Here is a 26,598-nt window from a genome sequence, read left to right on the forward strand (position 1 = left end):
TTTACCCTCTCCTTAGGTCTAGAGATCCCGATAATAGGTGAGATAATTCAGCAGGGTTGGAGTCCTACACTGAAAGAAGCCCACTGCATAGAGATAAGGTCTGTGATCATTAATTCATGTTAACTACTTGTTAGCTGTTCCTGAAATGTAGATAAATCCTTCACGTTTTCTATGAGATCTCAGTCAAATTATGGAAATAGCAATTGAGAACCATGGAATCATAAAATGTCCTGAAATGGAAGGGACCCACAAGGATCATGGAAGCCCAGCTCCTATCTCTGCACAGGATCATCCCCACAAACACTCATGTACTTGTGAGTGTTTTCCAAATGCTTCTTGAACTCTGTCAAGCTTGATGCTGTGACCCATTCCTTGGGGAGCCTGTTCCAGTGCCCAGCCACCCTCTGGGGGAAGAATGTTTTGCTGATATCCAGCCTAAACCTCCCTGACACAACTTCAGGCCATTCTCTCAGGTCCTGTCACTGATCAGTGATCAGTGGCTGTCCCTCCTCTCCTCCTCATGAGGAAGTTGTAAGTCTGATGAGGTCTCCTCTCAGTCTCCTCCAGGCTTAACAGGCTAGGTGACCTCAGCCACTCCTCACATGGCTTCCTCTCAAGGCCCTTCATCATATTTGTTGCCCTCTTTTGGGTTCTCTCTAGTAGCTTTATATCTTTCATTTATTCTGCTTCTTCCAAAACTGCTTCCAGCATGGTGAGGCTGAGAAGCCCCAGTACAGAGCAGAGCAGGACAATCGCCTCCCTTGCCCAGCTGGCCTGATGTCCCCAGGATGGGGATGTCCCTTCTGGCTGCCAGGGCGCTGCTGACTCATGTCCAGCTACTCATCAATCAGGACTCCTGGGTCTTTTCTCTGGCACTGCTTTCCACCTCTCATTCCCCATTCTGTCTGTACAGCCAGAGTTGCCCCATCCCAGAAGCAGAATACATCACTTGTCTCCTAAATTTCATACAGCTGCTGATTGCACATCTCTCTAATATGTCAAGGTCTCTCAGCATCACCTCTCTGCCTTTGAAGGAAACATCATCTCCTTCTAATTTAGTATCATGGACAAACTTGCTTAACAGTCCTTTGAGACCTATGTCCAAGTTGTTTATGAAGAGCAGTTGGCCCAAGATGGAACCCTGCAGAACCCCATCAGTGACCAGGTGTCAACCTGATGTAATCTCATTTACTACAACCCTTTGTGTCCTATGCATCAGCCAGTGTTCACCCACTGTAATTATCTATCTGCAAGCTTGACATTTTGTCCAAAATGGATATTTAGGGAGTCCAGCTCTTTGATACAATAGAAAATCATAAAAAATAGAACTGAAAATAATTTCAGAAAGTTATTCGTATATCTCCATGCAAGATAATATTTCATTTAAAATATGGTTTGAGGTCTAAACTTAGTCCACCTAACGATGACTGCATGCCCTATAATTCCTGTCATTGTTGACAATGACGTTGTCATTGTCTACATAACCCTGTAGATGACAGGCAAGCCTTGTGACAAAGACAGAAATGTATGTTTGAGAAGCAGAACATTAGAAAGCCTGAAAACTTTGATTGAACAGTATAGGCTGTGGGCTTAAGAAGGCTCAGTGTTACAAAATGTGCCAGATGTTTGCTTGTGTTTTCTTCTCTGCAGTGGTAGATTTAAAGGTTGTGATGCAGGATGTGGAACATAGTCTGGAATGGATTTACATAACAAGCTGCAGTTTAATCGGGTATTTTCTGATGAATGACCAAAGAGCTTCAACTAAAAGCACCAAGTGGATTGAATACTGCCTAAAAAATTCAGATCTTTGTAGCAGTTTTCAGAAAGTCTCTTCCAATATGTTTATGTATTTAAATTATGTTCTCAGAACAGGCAGAGAAGACTCCTGGGTGCAGAAATCCCTACTAATCTTTCTCTAAGCTACATGAGTTTGTTTTTATATCGGGAATAGAGATTTAAGACTTTGCCAGACACAGAAAAAACATTTTGTATTGCTTGGATGAAATTCTTTGTCTAGTAGGAGGCTGTGTGTACATGGAATTCATGTGAGGGGACTGCTCTGGAAAGGAGAGGCTGCCATGTCCCCAGTCACATAATGGTCCGTGTGCTGGACCAGGTACAGCACTGACTGTCAGACTTTTTATACCCCACAGTGAAGCTGTTGAAGTTTTCTGAGTCAAATGCTAGAAAAGGTTGATGGAGATTCATGTAGCTCACACATCTGACTTAAAGAGAAGTTCACGTTGCAGGCTGGATTTACTTTGCTGTTTGGCATACATTTGTATGCTGTAACAGATTCCAGCTTTGGAAAAATATCTTCATGTTCATTCAATCATGTTCCCAGTGTGCAAGTTGATAAATATATCTTCAATGGTAAAAGATCCACAAGACTCTGTTTTTGGTTACAGGATTGAAAACTGCATTGTACCACCATAGAGTCTGGGTGTTTCCTTTTAGTTATGAATGTATTTTTTACTGATATTTTGGATATTTGTACTGTAAATTGAAACTCGCCCCTTTTGCAAATGCTTGTGGTGCCAGTTATTAATGGTAGTTGGCACAAGAATTAGTGCTATCTAAATATCTGTAGTGAAATTACATTGAAAAAAAATAATACAATCACAGAAATAAAACTTAGTGATTGTGTATAATCACCAGTGCTTTTAAGTGATTATATTTAAGTTGCTACTGTAAGGGGATATTACAATACAGAAAAAAAGCATCAGCAGAATAAGGAGAGAGAAGAATTAAAAGGGAATTTGTAAGTCTTATTTGTGAATTGCTGTAGAACATTTGTATGGGCGCTGAGTATGCCCAGAATCAAAAAGGAACATCCTAGAGGATTTGGGCTATGCTATGTAATTTAAGAGTGCTGATTGTACTATGTGACTTTTATAAAGCTGAAAGGAATTTTCCACTAATACATTGTATTAATTAAAAGAGGCTGCTGGGGAATAAAATAGGAAATAAAATGTAGCAATCAGATGCGTCTTAGGCAAGCAGATTGAAAGCCATTAGTAACTATGTCTAATGCTCATCTATGATTTTATCCGTGAAATCACTGTTGACAAAAAGTTTTGATAAGACAAATATCTGTGAGGTGTCAAGAGATGGAACAATCATGCAAAGAACATTTTAGATCCCATTTGTAGCAGAATAGAAGATACGTCTCTATGTTATGGTGTTCAAAAAAATTCAAGCTGTGTACAAATACAGAAGGAAGCCCTATTTTCAGGAGCAATGATTTTTAAAAAGTTATGTGTAGAAATCCCAGTGCTGAACTTCATAAAAGTTCCTTGGATCTACAGAGAGGAAGAAGTGCAAAGGAACTGAGGAGCTGAGAGAAATTTTAAGTGTAGTTTTTCATTTAATGCTGAAATGACTACCCTGGAAAGGCATGCTCATCACTGGTGACATACCAAGGAGAAGGGTAACAAACTGGGAAGAGTTCAAAAAAGAAAGACTGATCTAAGAGCAGGGTAACTGACCTAGGAAACAAATTTAAGGAATTGGGTTTGTTCAGCTTGTCAAAGAAAAACTTATTAAGTAATTGGATTGTGGTCTATTAACTCCCTGTATTGGGAAAGCAGATCATGTAACAAAGGGATATTTAATCTGGCCGACAAATGATGTAACAAGATCAAAGAAAAGCTAGAGCTACATGAATCAGGCCAGACAATGTGTGGCTCTTAATAGCAGATGAGCAATTGAGAACAATTTTGGCATGTGGTAGATTACCATCTTCTGGAAAATGTAAAATGTGGAAATTCTAAAGATTTGTTATTTGTTCTCTGAAGTTTTGGTCTGTTGAATATATGATTTCTTCTTTAGAGATTTAAAGTAGTGAAATCTTTTGTCCCTGATATCTTCTATTTTTTAGGATTCTGATTTATTCACTCTTCTAACCTCTTTATGGGCTTCTTTGTGCACTGTCTCCCGTTTGAGGCTTCAAAGTTCATTTGCAAAACATCTGTATTCTCCCCCATGGTCTGACAGTCTTTGAAAAACCTCTCTAGTGGAATCAGTGTTAGAAATTTAAGCCATCATACATCCAGTTTATTGAGATAACTAATTGTGGTCAATTAAATGTAATTAAAATGAAAACAACACTTTAGAATCTGTTTTCCAAATACCGAATATCTCTTACCACATATACAGGGAGAGAAAAGACCTATTAACTAACAACTCTGTTAGTAAGTATAACCATATAACCATAATACATAAAGTGTATCACATAAAAGATGAGTTTAGTTTGGATACTTATTTACTGATTTGTAATGTAAATTCTGTGAGCTGGTGTGTGGTTTTTCTGAGCCTTAACCTTTTAATACATGTAATTTTCAATCAACTCACAATATTTAACTTTTGCTGTAGCATTTTGTTATGCATGGGAGAGTAAAGATCTCTGTTGGCATATTTGGGAAAAAAGATGTATTTACAGATTTTCTAGAGCCTGGGGATCAAAAGAGCTGCTGAGCCATCCTGTTGTGTCCCTGATGCATTGCAGGCCATTCAATTCCACCCACTTACCTCTCTGTGTAGACCAGTTATTTTGATTTATCCATTTTTATCCACAGGAGACGAAACATTTTTGTACCGTAGAGTCTTACCTGTTCAATAAAACTAGTCTGACACCTTTCCTTTCTTAGCTTTGTCTCTGGAAATGGCTCCATTTACATTATTGTGGGAATTCTTTTCTTAGCATTTGCACAGCACAATTCAAGGACAGACAGGTTAGCTCTCTTTGTCATCAATGTCAAGAGGATGGTCTTGTGATGAAAATCTGCCAAAAGATTTTCTAACCATCCGTATTGAGACACACCTTGACTCACTAGGAAAATACGGTCTGCAAATATTGAGCACAGGCAAAACAGTTCAAACACTCTCTCTTAAAAGGATTAGTGTTTGCTTTATTTTAAAGATTAGTTTCCCCACACGCAGATGTTCCTATGCCTGTGTTCTATCACATAAACACTATATGCTTTTATTTTGCATTCCCTCCAAATACTAAGGCTACATTTTCACCACAGCTTGACTTTTCCTTAGCAAAAGTTCTCAAATCAATTCTACTTCTCTCACTCTAGTCTACGTAGCAAAAAATTTGCCAGGCCCTGACGCTATAGTGGTCCTGACCATCTTCAATATCATATCTTCTCGAGAGCAGTAGGATGAGCCCTGGCTTCCCACAGAGCCCCTGTACTGCTGGCTATGTTATTGTGCTTGGGTATCAGCTCCCTGTCTCTTACCTGCAACCAAGCCTGACACATGACCTGTTTCCCCGATAATCCAGTGCTTAGGTCAATAAATAGCAAAGTAAAATCTGGATAAAACACAAGCCAGTGTTACTTAACTGTAATGTATTTACTCCTGCCAGGTGCTTCACTGTTTTTCCATTTCAGTTTGTATTTTAAAGGGCTTGATTTCCTCCTGTCCCCTTTATATTTTGTAGTTGAAACCTTGATATGGGTTACAAAGCAGATTTCTTAATATAAGTGCTTTGACTTGTATCTGAGAGGTAACAGTAGTTAGACCAAAGATCCAGCCTTCATTTTGCTCTTTGCATTAGAACTTTGAGGATAAAGTTTGATAACTCAGATAGATTCACATTTACCTTACAATAGTTCAGATTTGTATGTCATTTTATTCAGAGGAATTCCAGAGAGTCCATGTAGGGGAAAGTATAAATAATTGATTGGTTTGGCCTCCATAGTGCTCCGTAAGTGAATCAGAGCTGATGAACGCCAGGAGGTATAAGATCTATTTAGGGCTTGTGCAGACACATGTATTAGTTCGAGGGAGAATTTGGTATGCTATGGATTTGTTCTGGTTGCCTCCCAGGAAAAGGCTCTGGATCCAGTGACCTTGAGAGGTTTTTCTATTTCCTCTGTTTGTCAGATGTAACCATGCTTGTGAAATCGGCCACACAGATAAGAAATGCTGTTGGCTCTGTATGGTTTATTTATCAGTGAATGCATACTTTCCTGTGGTTAATCAGCTGTTAAAGCTCAAAAGTTTTTAAATACTTGTTAAGAAGATAGAACTATTGTTAATCTCTCATGACTACAGGAGTGCAGCCTCTGTAGTGAAGAATTGCTGTTGAAAAAATCAATCACAGAAATAGTTTGTACAGAATTCTGTTACGATTTTTTAAAAGGTTACTGTTGCAGGCTTAGATATGACTGGATGATCTGCAGTGTTCAGTTGCATTCAGAGTCTTTCAAGCTAAGGATGTACTTCAGTGGTGAATCCTTGTGTGGTGGCTGCAATTTGGCAGGTGGTTGCCTGGGAGTAGGAGAGGGATTTCAGGAGTCTTCTTGGAAGAATTGCATGGAAACAGGTCCTGCAGGGAAGATGAGTCTGAGAGAATTGGTTGATATTCAAAGATCACTTCTTCTCAGGCTTAAGAACAGTGTGTCCCGATGAGCAAGAAATCAGGCAAAGCAGTTGAGAGACCCTATGTGGATCATTAAAGAGCTCCTGTCATTAATCAGGCATAAGCAGGAAACACACAGAAGATGGAAGTGGGGATGGGCCACTTGGACTGAATATAGAAATGTTAACAGAACAAGTAAAAATGAGACAAGGATGGCCAAGGCAAATCTGGAATTAATTTTAGTCAAGGATGTCAAGAACAACAAGAAGGTCTTCTTCAAATACATCAATAACAAAAGGAAAACAAAGGATAATGTGGGTCTGGTACTTAATGGAGAGGGGAAGTTGGTAAGAGAGAATTCAGGCAAGGCAGTTGCTGAACACCTTCTTGCATTGGTCGACATTGACTAGAACAGCCCTCGGGGATCTCTGGCCCAAAAGATCAGTATAAAGGAATGTTGGAAACAAGACTTTCCTTTGATCATGTTAGGGAGCACTTAGGTGACCTTGACACGCACAACTCCATAGGCCTTGATGCAACACATCAACAAGCACTGAGGGAACTGAAGGACACCATAGCGAGGCTGCTCACAATCATCTTTCACAGGTTGTGGCAACCATGAAAAGTGCCTGGGGATTGGAAGAAAATAAATGTCACCCCAGTTTTCAGAAGGAGCAAGGAGGAGTATCCAGGAGTACCCAGGGAATTACCAGCCAGTCAGCCTCATCTTAGTCCCTGGAAAGATGGTGGAACTCCTTGTTCTGGAGGCCATCTTGTACCACATGGATGACAAGAAGGTGATCACGAGTAGTCAGCATGGATTCACAAAGGATAAATAATGCTTGATCAACCTTATTGCCTTCTGTGATGAAACAGCTACCTGGATAGATGTGGGAAGAGCAGTGGATATTGTCTACTTTGACTTCAGCAAGACTTTTGTCAGTAAAACTCTGGTGTCATGTTATATTGCAGAAAATAATCAATAAGAACACATATAATAAAGCATGCAAAATATCCCCTGTGCATCTTCTCTATATGCCTTGGTCTGCCCCTTGCTAAACTGCACACATTAGCCACCCTTAAAAGCAAGACTGTGTATGTAAATTTTTTGTTACAAACCACTATAGGCAAAATAGCTCTATATTTTTATGTAGTAACTTACCAAGCATATTAACTATTACTTGTTCCTTTTTGTAGATTCCCTTAAAACAAGTGCTGGGACAGAAATTAAGGACACAGGGAGTGATGGAATACTTATCTTCTTGTCTATGATAAAAATAATATATTTAAGATTGTTTTGCAAATAACATAACTATTTATGACGTCTTCAGCAGAGTTATTTGACATATGAAAGTGAGAAAACAGGAAGAACTACAAGTGGAAAAGGTCATACTTAAAAGCGTTGGGAGTTTGTCTCTCAAGGAGTAGGCAAATTTTTTTCAGTAGCTGGGATATTTTTCCCTGAGTGTGGCATGGTATTGCCAGGTCTGATCATTCAGAGATGACAAGGCATTATGAGATTAGTGATTAATTGATAGATTTTATTTATTTTTATTTTTTTAAATTCATTTTTACTTTTATTCTTTTATAATTCCTGAGTGGAATCTGTTTGTTTTAAAGCCTTCCTTTATTGCCATGAGGTCTAGCAGTGCCTTGGTCTGAAACAAAGCAGAAGCAGAATTTTGTTTAAATAATAAAGCTGAGACTTGAAAAGAAAACTTCCTGTTATTGCACCACTCCAGATTTCAGGAAATTGTCAGCCCTGTTGCAAACTTTTGTGTCTTTCCTTGCATGACCCTCTAGGCGGTGTCACTTCATGAAGGTAGAGGCAATGATTCCCAAAAAAGTGGAGTTCTGTGACCTTAGGCTAGTTCTGTGACCTTAGGCTAGTTCTGTGACCTTAGGCTAATTCTGTGACCCTGTAGGCTTGGGTCTTTGTAAATCTGATGACTTGCAACTTTTGTATTTCATGTATCTTGAGTGACCAGCTTACAGCTCCACTTTGATCCCTGGAGTACAAAAGGAAATCCCCAGTAAGTCATGAGTCTGGTCCACCTTTGCTAGTTTGTTGCTCCTTGTTTTTCTTTTTCTTCCTTTAAAGCACCTCAGTTCATCTGTAATGAGATTAAATTGTTCTTGTGGCTGAATTATTTATGGCTTTTAATGTAGTTTTCCAAATTTGTGTTCCCACTGAGAAAAGTTAATTAAGTTTTGCAAAGACAAGTTTGAAATACATTTCAGATTTGCAGAAGAGTTTGCAGGTTTTCCACCAAACCCCAAGCCCCAGTGGGATCTTCCATATTTTAAAGGCATCAGAGTTTAGCTTCTTCCTAAAAGCTCCTTGTACTGCAGGATCTCTGACAGCCTCTAATCTTTCCAGGCTTCATAGCATGCTCTGAAAATTGCAATTTCCTTTTCTTCTTCAAAACAAATTCTTATCATTTCTTGCATGTGGTATTACAGCTGTCAGCATGAAGTCCCAACCTGAATATTAAGACTGTGATTCTATTTCTTGAGTTGTGGTGCAGTATATTAATTCATTCAACTGGACTTTCAAGGTGGGTGCCACCAAATCAAAATCTCAATTAATTTACTAATGACAGTCAGTTGGGACCATGTTCTGTGTTGAGCAGCATATGATTCATATTTTAAAATATTTAAATTCTATGATTTCTTGAATCATCAGCTTTTCTCCAAGATGCACTGGGTGGTATTTGCATGATTAATCATGCATTTTGGTTTTACTTAACGCACATATTTACATAACAGCAGGATTAGTTAAGAAAAAGGGCAGAATGTGGCTTCCAGATGAAGTGGAAAAAAGTTCAGCAGTGGAAAGAAGTTTCAGCAAACAGCGGCAGGTCAGGAATTCTGAAAACCACGTCTGAGATATCTGGGCAGTGAAAGCTTTCTGCCAGTGAGGATGATGAGGGTAATACAACTTCTTACTAGTATTTTCTGTGTTGAGTAGGAGAGGTCATTCAGGCAACATCTATACAATACTGCCAGACTGTATTCTGATTTCATGTCTAGGTTTACTAGAGTGCCTGGCTATGCAATTATATCTAATTTCATTTCATTGGAAAGGTATTTGATGGTGTTTGCCTCCTACATTACCAGATAAAATTTTTCCTTGTTTGTTGAAAATAATTTTTTATTAGCATGTTGGTTTGATTTTAGCCTTTGGCTGTTGCAGTGTTGATTTCATACAATAAATGTGAATTTTAAGAATTATATAAAATCAGGCTGAAGTGGGCCTCTAATTATATCTGGAGAGGCTTAATTCTGCTTGATGGCTTCTGATAAATGTGTGACACTTTTAAATCAGTGTCTTAAAGCTTAAGAGGATAGGGCCTCATCTCCTCTTAAGCAGCTTATCTCAGCATTCTCAGACTCACTTGCTGGAGCAAGAACCTGCACAAGTGCACCTGGCACACCTTGCCAGAGGGTTTGTTATAGCTTCAAAGCTGAAATTCAGAAGTACAGGGTCAGACCTTGGACTGGGAATTAGATGAAATATTTCCCACTTCAGCTAGGTAAGCAAGTAAGAATGCATTCTTCCTGGAGACCAGCCTCCTTCCCCATGGCTGTACTGCAGAGTTATTTTAATTCCTTATCTGGATGTGCATATCCAGCAGCTTGAAGCACATCATAGCCCTACTGATGTCCCTCTATTAGGAGAGAGAGTCATAGAAGGGAACACCTTTTCAAAATAGGGTTCTGTTGCATTAAAACATCCACAGATACGTGGGCTAATGACCATCGAGTATTTTGTTACCCCTTGGGAATTTTTCAAAGGACACTTAGTATCAAGAAAGGAGGGTTCTTTCTGACCTTGAGAACAATCCCCTGTTTCAACTGGAAAAATTAGGGGTGAGAGTTTACGTAAAGACTCTGAAGATGCTTCAGCACACTCCCTTTTATGTACTGTGCAGAGATGGAGTAGAAGAAAGTACCCAGTGTATCCTCTGAAAACTGTGATAGCTGCTGTCAGTCAGCTGTCTACAGATTGGATCTTTCTGAATCCTGATATTGTATGGGGAGAGTCACTCATGAAGTGTTTGGTGTAGTACCACATGTGTTAATGATTGCTGGCATCAACTCTTTACTATTAATAACCCACTGGATAGTGACACAGTTTTAATTCTTGCATGTGTTCATACCATTTTTACTTGCTTTTTCTAACCAGATATTTACAAACAATCCTATTGTACTCTCTGGCATTGTGAGGCAGCTCCCTAAAGGAAACCATTAATTTTCTGCTGTACAGCATTGGTTGATTAGATGCTTTGTGGAGGAAGAACTGATATGAAAGCGTAAAAATTAAAACAGCAACACTCCTGCCAAGCCCTGTAGCCTGTTGCTTTCATTCATTCATCGGAAGATATGCTAGTGAATGAATCTTACTGGTGAACTACACAGACTGTGAGGCAGCGCTCAGGAGCACAGCAGCCTCCCTTCCTTACTGTCTTCTATCAGTATCCCTGTTCCCAACACCAGGGGTCAGCTTTCTACTGTTAATTTGAAGCCCTTTCTGCTCTAGCTATAGCATCTAGCCTTATAAGATGCAAGGAAACAAACGAGAAGTTCCAGCCCTCCTCTAGAGCAAACATACTTTATAGGAATAGTTAAGGTAGAAATACTTACGTGTTGGGTAACTGGTATTGCACTTCTCCCAGCAGAGCTATTTTCTAATTGCCTTTCTCTTCCATCCAGGAGCTGCAGTTATCTATTTGTTGTTTAGACTGACTTCAGAGCCAATGGATGTGACAGCTCCTTCCCAGTGACCTGGGATTGCAGAGTGGGCAGGATCTCTGCCTGCCTGTTTTAGTTACTTACATGGCCTTCATTGCTGTCATGTCTGAGGTTCCTTTCTGCCTTGAGAGTCTGTGTCTTTCCAGATGAGGTCACACAATGCTGCTTTACTTCTTAATGATGAAAAAACCAAGCCAGCCAAGGGGCTCACAGCAAACAGCAAATACCCAGATCAGCATTCATCTCACATCCTGTAGAGCAGTCTTAGAAACAGCAGGCTCTATTCCAGCAATTCCCATAGAAGGGAAGTGACTCTAGAGTCATTTTTTTCAAATATGTTATTCAACCCTGATTGCTGCTTCCCCAGACCTGTGCCATCATACTGTGATTCTATTCTGGGAGCCCCTAACTTTTCCCAAGTATCCCATACAAAGAGCTGGAAGCTTTCCAACTCAGCTGTCTTTGCTGGATAGCATTCAATCAGACAGCTGGGTCACCAGGCAGCTTTAAAGACCCAGTCCTTTGTAGATTTATTTTAGGAATTGCTAGTTACGTAGATTGAGTGTTACATAAATGTAATATCATTATCAGTACCCAAAGATGGCAGTGTAATTTAAAATTATTATTTTTCAGCCAGGTCAACAACCACAGGGACACTGGAGTGAAAACAGAGAGGGGAATCAGAAATGGCAGAGGGAAAGGGAGATCAGCACTTTTAGCAGTTAGATTGGTTTGTGTCAGTCACAAAACTGGACTTGAAAATATTTTCCTATTTTGGTCTACACTCTGAAAATGAAAACTTTCAGCTAAACCTGGAAAAATGTTTGCAGAAATATTTGGAGTAGCAGGAGGAAGAGGTGCTACTTCTGTGTATGATGCTGATGAGATCTTCCCTGCTAGGTTGTATCCAGCTATTAATAGTTCAGTCTTCAAAATGGGTGTTAAAATTGAAAAAGGTTCAGAGATGAACCACATCATGACTTATGTTTGAAAACTCTGCCTTACAGTTAAATTCTTAAACAATTCAACTTGACTTGTTAAGGAGAAGATTAAGTAGTGATTTGATTACTGTCCATTAATTACTTGAAGGGAAAGGAAGGAGATATCTTATAGAAAAGAACTCTTTCATCTTACTTTTTCATCTAGGACAGAATCTAGGAATTGGAAGTAGAATTCGGAGATCTCAGAAAGGTGGAAATGAATTTTTAATGGTGGAAGTGATTAAGCATAGGAACAAATAAAGGATTTATTCATCACGACTTTCTTCTTTATTCTTAGAATTTACAAATCTGCATTGAACACATTCCATCATTAATTCTAGCAATATGTAAGTTACTTTGAAAGCTAGTAAAGTTAAATGGCTTGTCATTATTCCTAAGGCAGAGTGGTACAAAGAAAATGTAAAAGGCCCCATTAAAGACTTTTTCTCCAGACTTTTCTGTCTTTGTCATGGAGATGAGTTTGGATCATTTTTCAGCAGAACGCATTAATAAAAACATGAAGGAAATCTATCAAATTTAATGTTTTCATTTGTTGAAACTTGTTAGATGTTCAGACTCTTCTTAGCTTACCTTTGGTTTTTTGCTGCTGTTAAGCAAAACCACATTTTCTGCAATGTAAAATCTTCCTCTGTTTGTCCCTGCTTAGGGAACTCAATCATGCTTTTTCAATTCTTCTCTTCATGCTTGATAGTAGTTATGAGGCTTCCAAACGGTAGTATTTAACCAGAAATATCTGGGTGCTAACCTTCACTGATTCATACGATAGGCCACTTCAAGTTCAAATTCTATCAGGAATACTTTGAAAATTCTGGCCATTGAAAAGTAAATGCAGATAAAATTTGCAATTTTGGGGAGCTTTTAACATCATAACAATGTGAAAAACAACTAATTTTGTGTGTGCGTGTTTTTTTAAAAATTATTTTGCATTGTCTGTTCTCATAGGTATCACTTTGCTGAAACATATGTGAAAGATGATAAAATTGAATATTTTTTAGGGTATTATAAAATGAAGACAACTAGGGAAGGTAGGAAGAAAAAGTATTCAATGGTGCTTAACTGTATCAGTGAGGGATCAAAGTGGTGAATCATGTAAGTAGATTTGAGTTGTTTGATCCTTATACTTCTGTTTTTCTGGCTACTAGACAAGCAGAATACAACTTTGCTGTGTGAAGAACTTGAGGCTCACTCTGTATGACTGTACAATCTATGCATCCTTAATTTTTCAACATTATGATGCTGTATGTAAATAATTGATGAAATTTAGCAAGTGGATGCTCTTGGGAAAAGGCTTACCAGCAATAAAAGAAAGGCAGCAGGTACTGCTCCAAGAACTATTGCAAAGTCTTTCAGTCCTGAATTATTCTTACCAGATTCCTCCAGGTATGAGAGAGCTGGCTGGGATTCACTGGCATTGTCCAGCTTCTCCCATCAAATGGTCTGTGATAAAGTGGATTCCACTACTGTATAAGAGATCTTCACAGAGGGACAGTTGTATCAGCTCTTGTATTGTTTGGTGAGTCATCAAAAGACGAGCTAGCATAGTAGATTCTCAAGATGCTTATACTGATGCCCACCTTGGCTGCCACTGAACAGGAGAGGAATTTTATGGAGCAGAACATGCTTTCTAGATGCTAGGCAGTCCCAGGCTTCTTCCTGTGCTGCAGAGATGCTGGAAGGAAGACTGATTGTCCAACAGCAGCCTGACTGGTGGAGATGGGAGATGGAAGATAATGGGGACATAGATTCCCCTTTAACTCCCACAGCAGATCCATGTGTTGTCCAGAGCCAGATCTGGTTTAAGAAATGGTTGGATTCTCAGAGCTGCAGGTCTAAAAAGTTGGCTGTCACTAGAGAAAGATGGAAGTTTCTTATGTGGATAAACACCTGGTGGAGGATAATGACAAAGCAGTGGTATCAAATGAAAGGCCAAAGTCAATTGATGTGAAATGAGACAGATAAAAGTCCCTTAAAATGTAAGATATAACTTCTTTACTGTGGGGGTGGTTGAGCAGAAGAGCAGTATTTCCACAGTCTAGAGAGGCTGATTTTAAAAATCTGACAACACAATCCTGGATGCCATGGTCTGATTGACTCTGGTTTAAGAAGGCAGAATTGGACTAGATGTTCTCCAGAGGTACCTTCAAACCTCAGGTATCATGTGGTTCTGTGATTTTTTTTTCTTTCTTTTTCATCCTTTATCCATAATATGTAAGTGTAAGCCAAAATTTGGCCCATGTCTTGCATAGATACTTGATGCTTTATATGAAATTTTTGGACCAGTTCCATTCCCTAGTAGCAGTTTGTTGTTCTTTGGAAATTTCACTCTGAAGGACCCTCTGTCCTTTTGCCTCAACTATCTTTTTCCTCCTCACCTTGTTACTTGGTCAAAAGATTGAAAGCTATTGCTTTGTTGCAGTATACAGTGCAAACTGGTGTTATTTAGGCAATTTGGGGATGAGGAAGGCCAAGGTGAAGCTGGAACTGAACCTGGCAAGGGACACAAAAAAAGCTTCCTTCAGAAAAGGAAGGTCAAATGAGGTGCAACCCACATAATAAAAATAATTGTGGAAAACTGGTAACAACAAATGAGGAAAAGGCTGAGGTACTCAGCAACTTTTTTTCCCTCAGTCTTCAATGGCAACCTGTCTTCCTACACCTCTCAAGTGGACAAACATCAGGATGGGGACTGGGGGAGCAAGTCCCTCCCACTGTAAGAGAAGGTCAGATTCTCCACGTGAGGAATCTTAATGTACATAAGTTTTGGAACCTAATGAAATTATGTGGTTGCCAAGCCACTCTCAAATAATATTTGAAAAGTCAGATGAAGTCCCAGGTGACTGGAAAAGGGAAGCCATTGTATCCATCTTGAGAAGTGGCAGAAAGAAGGACTCCAGGGACTACTGACCTGTCAGCTTCCCCTCTGCCTGGGAAGATCATGGGATCTAGTTTCCTTCTAGAAACTCTGCTAAGGCACATGGAGGCCAGGGAGGTGAATTGAGGCAACCAGCGTGGCTTCACCAAGGGTAAGTCCTACCTGACAAACCAGAGGCTTTCTGTGATGCAGTGACAGCAGGAGTGGACAAGGAAAATGTTACAGATGTCATTTGTCTGGACTTCTGTACAGCTTTTGACAGGGTCCCCCACAATATCCTTCTGTCTAAACTGGAGGGAGATGGAGTTGATGGACGGACTGTTGGGTGGTGAGGCATTGGTTGGCTACATCCAGAGAGTTGGTTGGATAATCAAATCCAGAGAGTCAATGAGAGTCAATGTCTCAGAGTCCCAGTGGACATCAGTGACAAGTGGAGTCCTTCACGGATCCATACTGGGACCGGTGTTCTTTAATGTCTTCATTAATGGCATAGATAGAGGGATCCAGTGCACTCAGCAGGTTTGATGACAGCACCAAGCTGAGTGGTGCTTTGACACACCTGAACAATGGGATGCCATCCAGAGACGAGATTGAGGAGTGGGTCCATGCAAACATCATGAAGCTCAAGGCCAAGTGCTGGTGCTGCACCAGGGTCAGGGCAGCCCCCAGTACCAGCCCAGGCTGGGCATGAGCAGACCCAGAGCAGCCCTGCCCAGAAGGGCTTGGGGGTGCTGTGGGTGAGAGGCTGCACATGGCCCGGCCATGGCACTCACAGCCCAGAGAGCCAAACGTGTCCTGGGCTGCATCCAGAGCCCCGTGGGCAGCAGGGGAGGGAGGGGATTCTGCCCCTCTGCTCTGCTCTGCTGAGACCCACCTGGAGCCCTGCATCCAGCCCTGGGCTCCCAGCACGGGAGGGACAGGGACCTGCTGGAGTCAGCCCAGAGGAGGCCACCAAGATGATCAAAGGGCTGGAGGACCTCTCCTATGAAAAAGACCCTGAGATAATTTGGGTTGTTCAGCCTGGAAAGGAGAGGGCTTCTGAGTTTTTATGTCCTTCCAGTATCTGAAGGGAGCCTACAAGGACTATTTACAAGAACATGTAATGACAGGACAAGGGTGGATGACTTTAAACTGAAAGAGTGTATGTGTAGATTAAATACTGGGAAGAGATTCTTTACTGTGAAGGTGCTGAGGCACTGGCACAGGTTGTCAGAGAATGCTCTGTCATTGGAAATGTTCCAGGCCAGTATGTTGCCCTATGGATGCCCTGTCATTGGAAGTGTTCTAGGCTAGGTTGCATGGGGTTTGAAGCAAGTTGGTCTAGTGGGAGGTACCCCTGCCCATGTCAGGGGAGTTGGAATAAGATGATCTTTAAGGTCCCTTCCGACTCAGGCCATTCTATGATTATGTGATTTTGTTTGAAACTAACTAATTTTTAAGTATTTCTGTTTTCTTTCTTTCTTTTTTTTTTTTTAATTGATTTTTTTCTCTGAAATCTACTTTTAGTAGCCTTTAAAATCCATTTATGCTAACCCCCAATTATACACTTAACACACCTGTTTAAGTTACGTAATATTTCATGTACTAAAAATAAAAGCAAACAGAACACCCCACAATTTCTGTTAAATAAGTGAATATCTGGTTTATATCCCAGCCTTATACAAAGAGAAATTCTGATAAATGTTGTCCAAATTTAATGTTCAGTAGCTGGCTGCATTGAAAAATGGGAAGAGGTCCATTAGGGACCTGGGAAATGCTTAACTACAAATTAGTAGGGGCCTAGGCAGTCCTCTAGAAGAAATATCACTAATTTTATGCCCTGTTTTCATACACTTCCCTAAACATTTGATGTTAACTACTGATGCAAATGGGTTAGGGGCAGGTGTTAGATATGTAATGGCTACTCTTAATTTTCATGGTGCATGCTAGTGCAAAACTGACTGTATGCCCATATGTATGACTGCTTCTTCCTTGCTCTTCTATCAAATCTGGGTCTTCTGCCAAATGTCTTCAAAAATGTTCTCAGAGCTGCTGTATCATTTCTCAATGTCTCCTCAATGGCCTGAGCTGAAAATGTTCATCTTATCAGGCATCATCTGTCTGCTTCCAAGAGACCACAGCACAGCCATAAAACACTAACTTTCCTGTCTCTTAATTTTGAAATACATAAGCATCTCCTGCAGTGTGTGCATCCCCCTCAAAGCTGTTCTGGTAAGGAATATTAAAATGCTGGCAGCCTGGCTTGTTTGCAGGCTGGTGTGGTTGTCCAGAGACAGCACATTTGTAGATATCCATTTGTGGCATGATCCTGGGGATTTCTAATCATTGCATGCCACCTGGAAGCCCCTCACTTGGCCACTTGATGGCACTCTTAAATATTTAATTGGTTGCAAATGTTCTCAAATGGGCTAGTTTCATAGAACAGGGATTGAGAAAATAGAGCCTCAGGTATCAAAGAGTGAAATACAATCAAATTGGAGCTTATATCAATGAAAACAAGGAAGGTAGGAGCAAAAGTTCAGGTGATTGTGGCAAATGCTGCCCAGTGTGTACCAAGAGGATTAGCATCTTTCTGGCTTCCCAGCTCCAGAGTGCTCCACAGAGACAAGAGCTGCCTCAGCCTTTCCTCACAGGAGAGGTGCTCCATCCTTGCTCCAAGAGGCTGTGAGGTCTGATGTGCTGAAGACACCACAGCTAGATGCAGCACTCCAGGTGGGGTCTTGTGACAGCAGAGCAGAGTGGCAGAATCCCCTCCCTCAACCTCATGTTAGCTTTCATAAAATACAGGCAGCTGCACCATTAGCATTTACATTGTAAAATCATGCCCTTATGAGCATTTATTTAAAGAAGAAAATTTAAGGAAGAATTACAGTGTGTGCTAGACCCATGATGAAGAAACCTGTCTGATCAGAATGAGAAAACTATGGTTTTATATACAACATTGCAAACTCAGCCATTCCTTCCTTTTGCACTGCTCACCTACTCACCTCACTCTCAGGGGAGCTCAGATGAAAGCCAGATATTTTTTCTCTTTTCAGGAAACTGTTACATCTTTTCATCCCCTTCTCCCCTGTTTTTGTTTGCTTTTGAGCCTCTGCTTTTACAGGCCCCGACAAACAGTGCACGGTTCTCGTAGTTCCTAACTACTCATTTTTGTTGGCCTGTTTGATTGTGGTTTCTCTTGTATTACTCTGCCAGACTGTATTTTAGAGTAAGAAGGGCTATCTCTATCTATCCATCTCTGCGTCTGAGGTGTGTCTTGCCTCTGACATGTGCAGAGCCCACAGGACTGCAACACAGCCTCAGGGCATGTATAAATTACTACTTGCTTCATCATCTGTCAATTTTGTCTTCTCCAAAATATCCAGAACACTTTGAAATTCTGGTTTTGTACCTCTCTTATCCAAACTGCAAGTTCCAAAAGCCCCAGCTAAAAATGTTAACTGATCGGGAGTAACAGGGATTACTTAAGCAGCTGGTGAAAGGTGCCAAGCAAAATGTTACATTTGACATTCAAGCATCTAAATCAGCATAAGCCAAAATGATCTATCACTTGCCTCCTCTGCACTGGTGGACTTGCTCAGCATTTGCAGATCTTGCAGTACTAACACTGCTAATTGGAGGGTACATACTTCCCTGTGATTGGAAAGGTCTATGCTTACAGAGTTCAGGCCAACGTAGGTAGTCTCAACAGGGGCATTCAACTTCCACTGACGAATGTCAGAAAATAAATGTTGGTGGAATTGTCATCTGAGGTGTCTCAGAGGGTGTGCTGTAGTAGCCCTGGATCTAAGCATTGTTTTCATTGGTCCTGTGGGTGGGAATATAAACTCACAGCAGATGAAATGTGTAACTGATGAAAAGGCAGGTGAAATTGTAAATCATACTAGGGACAGAGCTGTTGTACAGAGTGATTAATGTTGTGGTAAACCAGAATTATTCAAAGCAAATGCATTTTAGTGCAGTCAAATATACTATAATACTTCTCTAGACAAAAAGGAGTGTTGTATTTTGGAAGGCAGCAACTCTTAAAAAAAAGATACGGAAGAAAACCCCACTTTTGTGTACAAGTAAGAAATTTGAGTCCCTAGTATGATAACTTGGCAAGGAGGCTGAATATGATTCTGGTGTGCAAACAGGAAATCGAATAGCAGTAGAGATATTATTTAAACATTAGTGACACTAATACTGGAACATTATGTTTGACTCCAGAGACAGCGTTTTCCAAAGCATGCAGAAAAATTGAAGGTAGTTCAGAAAGAGCCCCAGGTTGATTCAAAAGTTGGAGAGCACACCCCAAATGTGGAGAGAGAACAACATTCAGTTGAAATTTGGACTCGAAATGAATTATGTCTGGCCCTCACACAAATCCTAGCCATGTGATATCCTCCACTTGTCTCTGGAAAATTTCTAAATATTCTATTCTTTTCCATGTCTGCTGAGAAGTTGCTTTCTCTTTGCATCTGTGGAAGCAGTGCCCTTCACTGGATGTGGCAGAGTTAATATTGGTTCCTGGCTTTTTGCTAAGCAGCACTGTGCAGTGCTGGTGAAAATGAATGGGATTTTTTGAGTTCAGGTGGTGATGGTTATCAAAAGTATGCTGAATGTGACTAGTGTTCAGTTTTTAAAGTATTTAATGAAGAGAAGCACCATATATGAAAGAAGTTCTTTATCCAGTCAAGGTAGGCATAATAAGAATTAGCAGTGGCAAGACAGGTAAGTCAAGTAAGGAATTAGGTGCAGCTTTTTAATCACTCAAAGCGATTAAATGTTGAAATAAACTGCAAAATGAAACAGTGGCTTCTCTGTTTTTTGAGATCTTCATATGAATTATGCATATACTTGCCAAAACCAAGTTATCAGGCTCAAAACAGGTTATGCCAGTAACATTTTTGGATCAGTGGAAAAGAGGAGGCCAGGTTTTCTGGCCTTGAGTTATGAAGTAATGAGTTCTCAAAACGTTTTCTTTTCTGGGAAGGGACTGTTTGAAAGTCCAATACTCATATTTTCATTGCCCACAATATGGTTCCCAACCTGATCCATAGTGATGTGGGATATATCAACACGGCATTGTGTTGTACACAAGTACAGTGCACCTGAGCGCTCTGACCTTTTAAAGGAATGGGAACAGAATGAGCGCCAATGATCCTCATTTAAATTTCTCTGGGATCCTGGGTTGCAGTCTGCTTGGGCAGAGCCCTCTGAAGTCCCAGCTCTGTTCCCTGTCCTAGCTTGCTGCAATGTCTTTGGCAGTCTCCTCTGCTGCTCTATCTCAACAGCAATGCTGCATATACAAGCTTAAAGCACTCTCAAGTGCTATAAAACTTTGAGATATTATTGTTATTCCTGAAGAGCTTTGAAAAACACATTTAGCCTATGCCCAAACTCTCTGAGCTCTCGGAATGATTTGTTCTTTCCTGATTTTTCGGAACTACTGGCATACAGTTAAGCCCGAAGTGCCAGCTGTTTCCTTTCTTACAGCACACCAATTCTGTGACTGCAGCAAAGTGTGCAATTGGCACAGCTTTTTAAAATAAGCCAGGAGAGAGTCTTGTTAGAGCAGTGCAAGGTCATTCAACTTGTTTCACAGTGGGTCAGATTAGCCTGTGCTCAGTGCCCTGCTGCACAGGATTTGCTTGCTGATAAAAAAAATAAATTGTATTGAAAATTCACTAATTTGTGACTTGCGTGGTCATCATGTCTATGCCATGCAGATGGAAGCACAGGAATATTCTTAGATTGTGCTCAGGGTTCTGAAGATTTCCAATTTACTAGGGAAAATTTGCTGGTCTTTTTTTTTTTTTTTTTTTTCTTCCTCGTCTACACTTTAAATATTGGAAAGACAAATAAATAGCTGAGATATATCTTTGGCTACCAAGAACGCTGTGAAACTGATCTCTCCTCCAAAGAGGAGATTGCCTCACCAGGTGTAAAGCATAACCAGCCCCGTCCCTTGGCTTTTTAGCGAAGCAGTCCTAAAGGATAGAGCCCCAGCTAGCCAGCTCACACCATGAGTGTATCTGGGAGAGTAGAACTGCTTGTATAGCTGTGATACTCAGAAACAATCAGCTGTTCACAAATATACTTCATTTTGCCTTTCTTTTTTTTTTTTTTTTTTTTTTTTTTCCCCAGATGGGCTCTTAGAGCACACAAGACAGATTTTAGGTAACAGTAGGGCTTTTTTAGTGTGATGATATCTTTTGTTCAAGCCATATCAGTGAGACAGCTTGCAGACTTGATTTTTAGAAAGCTATCACAGGATCTCAGGCTATGGTTTTTCGGGGTTTAAATCCTCTAAAGAGAAAGTAATTTTATTATGCCAGTTTATCACATAAGAAACTGTAACACTGGCTCCTTGTGTAGTAAAAATGATTTTAACTCATGTCTGTGGAGGGTCCCCACATTGAGATTTATTATGCAGCTGCAGGATTTACCTGAAGCATTGTGCTTTCTACCTTGAGGATGTTGCTGCTTTGAACATAGTTGTTCAGCCCTAAGCATTTTGGAGAAGATGGAAGCAAACCATGTATGTCTCATGGCTTTGTTCATGAATAAAGAGGGAAAGATGCAAATAATTTTGTTTTTAAATTTTGTCCAGCAAACAAAAACTTTGATCTGATATTGGACATTTGCTGATTCTTTTAAATTCAGGTAAAGAATAATAGAAATAAAAAATCTGTTAAACCAGGTACTTAGTAAGCATCTGAATAAAAGATTCAGAGGCTTTTCAGATTATTACTTTGTATAAACTATTTGGTGGTATGATAATGATATTCTGGGATACTTTTCTACCACTACAGTATTTTCGTGAAAAGGATTTGGGGTGAATTTGTTCAGCTATAAAGGCATATTCAGAGAAGTATTTTAGATAGTGGTCATAGTTAGCTTGAAACCTATTTCTGTTTGTGTGTGATATTTACAGGCTCAGTTCTCCATTTTGAGACCAGTAGTCATACAATCTGCATCTTTCCTTAGAAAAAACTTGTCTTCCTACGTACACTTGTTACATGTCAGGGTCTAAAATTTGGCCTCTGGTCAGGTGAACACTTGGCTCCTCATGGCAGCAAGAATCTATTCATTCTCTTCTTCTTGCTGTTCTGCCTTGTGTCTTCGTGTAAAGAACAAGTCCTGCTGGCACTGATTATCAAAAAAACCCTGTCCGATATCTCTAATATCTCCAGCCCTTGTATCTCAGAAAATAAAAACCCCACCAGTTTGCAATTAGTGGATCTGCATAGGGCAGATCCATTATTCTTCCAGTCCATACCACTGCATCCATGAGTTGCAGAGCAGCTGTCTCAGCTCTGAAGATGCTGCCTTCACTTCCAACAGTGATTCACCATTGCCAGATCTTGTTCTGTGCCTTTTGCACCTTTTGGCTGTGCTCTGTGATCTTCTAGCATTGATTAACCCTGCATCCTGAGAATCTGTTTGCCCAGTGTTTTGGGGCAAAGTGCAGTACTCTGCTTGTTTTTACTGAAAACAAAAACCTTTTTCTTGAAAATACTGCTCTTCAAATCTATAGCACAGATGTGTTGCTGTGGGTATGTGCTGTGCTTGCTATTTTGGAACACTGAATATCACTAATAGAATAAGCCCTTTTTAAAAGCTATTAATTAAAGCATATGTTGGTATGTCACAGGTTAGTACTCTGAATGAGAATTCACTGTACATTAAAATGGATTTATATGCCTGTGCTCAGCAGGTTAGTGTTTTTCTGAGGTTTGTGTCTCATGCTTCAGTGTTAATTGAGGGTTATTCTCATAACATTACCTTTCATCAGTAATAGGCTGTACTTTAGCAATCATATTATTCAGCATTACATGTAGTATTCACACATCTGTGATTTAACCCACATTCCTGGTATTTGATAACATAGAGGAGACTATATGGGTAGGATTTGGCTCTTAGACTAAGGTGGGTTTAACATTCTGTAGTGGCCGCTGCAGTCAGTGGAGCCTAGAGTAAAGCAGCACTCAGAAAATTCCCATTTAAGGTGCTGCTGATACTGATGGTAGCAGAGCTTGGGCTCCGAGTGCACAGCCAGCATACACAGACCTACATTTGGATGTCATAAGCTGCAAACTGGACCCTACATTTCACCTTGCCAGAGCTTCTTCTCAAGGCTTTGCTTTCCTCCTGCCAAACTAACCCTCAGGTGGAATTGCTGAAGCTGCTGAGCGATTTCATCTGATGAAGGACTGCTCTGTCCCCTCTCACTGAGGAATGTGGGTGGATTCCATTCCTGTCAGGTCACTGGGAAGAGAACCACCTCCAAAACCCCACTTAGATCTCTGGCTGAATCATTTCCTGTAGAGGTGTCTTCTCTGCTGTCTGTGCATGGAGCATGGAGACAGCTCTGTGAGGCTCCTCAGCACACCGCTAACATATAGAAAATTAATGTACACCACAGACCTTCTGGGAATATGCCTGGCTGATCAGCCCACTCCAAGAGAAATAAGAGCATTAAATAGGTTAACTCAAAGGCTATCCAACCAATTTTACTTCATTCTGCTCTAAGTCAGTCCTGATGGTCATTTCCACAGCCTTCCCAAGTGCTTTTGCTTCTAAGGAGAGCACAGATTCATCCTTATCATGCATAGACCTCAACTAAGTATCAGTTCAATGACATAACTTGTCTAAGAACAAAGAAAATTCTGTGAATTAAAAGAACTGAAAAATCTCTGATGGAGAAAGTAAGCTCACTTCCTTTTCAGCAAGAATATTAACAATAAGATTCCCCTTAATTAAAACAAAAAAAACCAAAAAAAACCTTAGAAATATTATTTGGAGTCAGATATATTTAATGCCAATTTTGGAATCTTGCCTTTCTGCAAAATAAGGAAGTGGTTTTCCTCTTTTATCCCCATTATAGAGACACCTGTGAAAATATTTCATTTTGATAATCTAGTATAAAACAACAGTAATCGTTTTGTTAATGTGTGTTTCTTTACTGGTTCTTCGAATGTTTCAATGTGGTCCTGTTAAACATGGAGTACACAATGTCTGTACCTGCATGCTGACTTGGAATCAGTTTGCTACTAACTCTCTTAAATTGGTGTAATCACAGGAATACACATTTACCAAGACCTGATCCTGCAGGTCGAACAAAATGTTAAGAAAGGTAGGAAGCAGTTTTAGAAGGAAAGGACTGTTCTGGAAACAGAATGTATAGTGAGTACTTGAAGCACAGAAAGCAGTAAATTTATTTCCAATATACTGTGCGCCTGAAGGCATTGGCAGTAATAAAAAGCACTGGATGGCTAGAATGCTCTCAGAGGCAGCATTGTTTTCATAGATTAGCAAAGTTCCTTCTTTGTTTCTGGAGAGCTTATCTACATCAACAGCTTTTCTTGCCCTTTCAGAGAATTTGGAAATTGTTTTTTTACATGATTGAAATACCCTAAGAATTGCAGAGACAGTCAGGGCATGATAACAAAAAAAAAAAAAAACCAAAAAACAAACCCCCCCCCCAAAAAAAAAAAAAAACCCACAAAAGAAAGATGATCCTACTGAGAAAAGGGAGAGCTAATTTCAGGCAGCACAAAGAAAAGGTGAAAGTAAATAGAAAAAAGATTGGAAAGTCTAGGCAAAAAAAAAGCTTCTGTGCCAAACACGGAGATATTGGACAAAAATAGAAAATAATGCTATAGTGACTTTTACATTGTCCACTTATGAGCAATGGCAATTGATATAATTCTTTACAGATATATTAGTGAAATGTTTTTCTTTGAAAAAGTAGTGGAGACTGAAATATCAAATATTGCCAATACAGAAAGCGAAATGCTGCTATTCTTGGTTCAGCCTTTATGTCTGCAGTGTAGTGAAATCCTAGCCCGCAGAAAGAAGTGTAATCCTAGCCCAAGGAAAGAAGTGTCCACAAAATTCTTTCTTTCCTCCACACTTCTCCTCACAGCTCTCTCTCCTTGGCAAAAAGCACACCAAAATAGTAGTTTTTCTGTATAAATACATTGTGCCTATAACCTGGCGGTGGCATATCAGTAGCGGAAAGGATGTTCAGATGCGGGAATACCAAAATGACCATTTAGTCCTGTGACTGGTAACTTTACACTCAGGTAGGTTTTGGGCATAGGCAAGAGCTGTCTGTTTCTACATTTCAGTAGCTAAGGATCCTGGAAACTGATCTGACATCTCCTTGTTTAGATGATTTCATGAAGCAGGGCCATGGCATGCTCCTGCTCTACACCCTGAAGAACCCCTCCTTCCCAGAGTACTCCTTCAGCAGTGAGAGTGGCGTCATGTGCCTGGACTTCCACAGTGACCACCCCCACCTCCTGGCAGTGGGCTTCTATGATGGCAACGTGGCTATTTACAACCTGAAGAAGGCAAGCTCCCAGCCCAGCTACAGGAGTAGTGCTAAGTCAGGAAAGCACACAGAGCCAGTGTGGCAGGTAAGGGTGCTTTTCTTTTCCTGTGACTGGGGTTTGAATTGCATGGAGCTTGGGCACAGCAGGAAAAGTCCTGTATGGGGAAAGGGTGCTGTTTTAGTACATGGGATTGATTAAGTTGTATTTCAAGCTGATTTTGAAATATGCACAAAGGCAAACCAATTACATGAATCCTTGGTCCTCAGCAGACACTAAACGTGTGAGCAAAAGTTTGCTGTAAACAATTGCTTCTCCTTGGTTTTCATTATTATAATTGACTTCTTTTTGGAGAAGAACTGGTAACTTCTACACTATTTGTGTTCCAGAGCATCACAGGATAAGGAGTGCATAAAAACAAGTAAAACAAGTGTGTCAGCCTAAAAGAGAGCTCTGTTGGGTGCAGTAAGTTCAGGGGCAGCTGCCTGTGGAACTGGCTGCCACCAGGATTCAAAACACACTACTTTGTAGTTAACTTTTAGTTGCCCTTGAAGTACTTGAGTGAATTCAGAACTGCGGTGTGCTGGTAATGTTCTTAAAGTACTTCATTCTGGCATCTACCACGAAGAGCCACCAGATGGGTGGTACTGTGAAGGGTCAGGGTAAATAATGTTGCTACATCCAGCTAACTAGCTGTGTCTGCAAGGTAATCTGAGCTCAGATTGAAGCACTGGTACCTGTGCTTTTGATCTTGTTCTTAGCAGTAGAAGTGTGGCAGCACACATTTTGACATGGTCTGTATGAGGCTGTTGAGGTGCAGGGGTGTTTGGTTTGCTAGCCTGGGCTAAAGATGTTGCTACAGAGACTATGGCTGTCACTTGACTTAGGCTGGTTGATACAGCTTCATGCCAGTGTTCCTTGAACTTTGGCACATGCCTTGCAAGGATTGTCCCCCAGCCATGGCTCCATCTTCCAGTAAAAGTCCAGGACATCGAGGGAACCTGATGGGACTACAGATGAATGTGCAATATGCCAAGAGCAAGACCTCTACTTGCTAGAAACACAGAGTCTGTGCAAATATAACATTTCAGAGAAGACATGAATTTTATATTTCCTGCCTGTCTGTCCAAAGCTTTTCTTCTAGCGTATATTTATAACTTTTCTATATGAGGTTAACAGAGTAGCCTGGATGCACACAGACACACACACACACACACACACGCACACGCACGCACGCACGCACTCACACAGATATACACCCACAAAGAAAGC

At 40.4% G+C, this 26,598-nt stretch overlaps 1 protein-coding gene and 1 long non-coding RNA gene across 3 annotated transcripts in view; one reads left to right on the forward strand and one right to left on the reverse strand.

Moving 5' to 3' along the window:
- LOC115491047 (uncharacterized) overlaps positions 1 to 11,159 on the reverse strand; it is a 37,601-nt gene extending 26,442 nt beyond the window's left edge. The window contains exon 1 of the long non-coding RNA XR_003957002.4: positions 11,021 to 11,159. This is a non-coding gene — a long non-coding RNA (uncharacterized lncRNA). The remainder of the gene's footprint in view (positions 1 to 11,020) is intronic.
- Positions 1 to 26,598, forward strand: part of DNAI1 (dynein axonemal intermediate chain 1) — a 136,150-nt gene that overhangs the window by 36,654 nt on the left and 72,898 nt on the right. For both annotated transcript variants that reach the window (XM_030258206.4, XM_030258207.4), the window contains exon 13: positions 25,166 to 25,413. In XM_030258206.4, the coding sequence (XP_030114066.4) occupies positions 25,166 to 25,413 (248 nt within the window). The remainder of the gene's footprint in view (positions 1 to 25,165; positions 25,414 to 26,598) is intronic.

Source organism: Taeniopygia guttata, chromosome Z (genome assembly GCF_048771995.1).
Source record: "Taeniopygia guttata chromosome Z, bTaeGut7.mat, whole genome shotgun sequence".
Classification (NCBI taxonomy): domain Eukaryota; kingdom Metazoa; phylum Chordata; class Aves; order Passeriformes; family Estrildidae; genus Taeniopygia; species Taeniopygia guttata.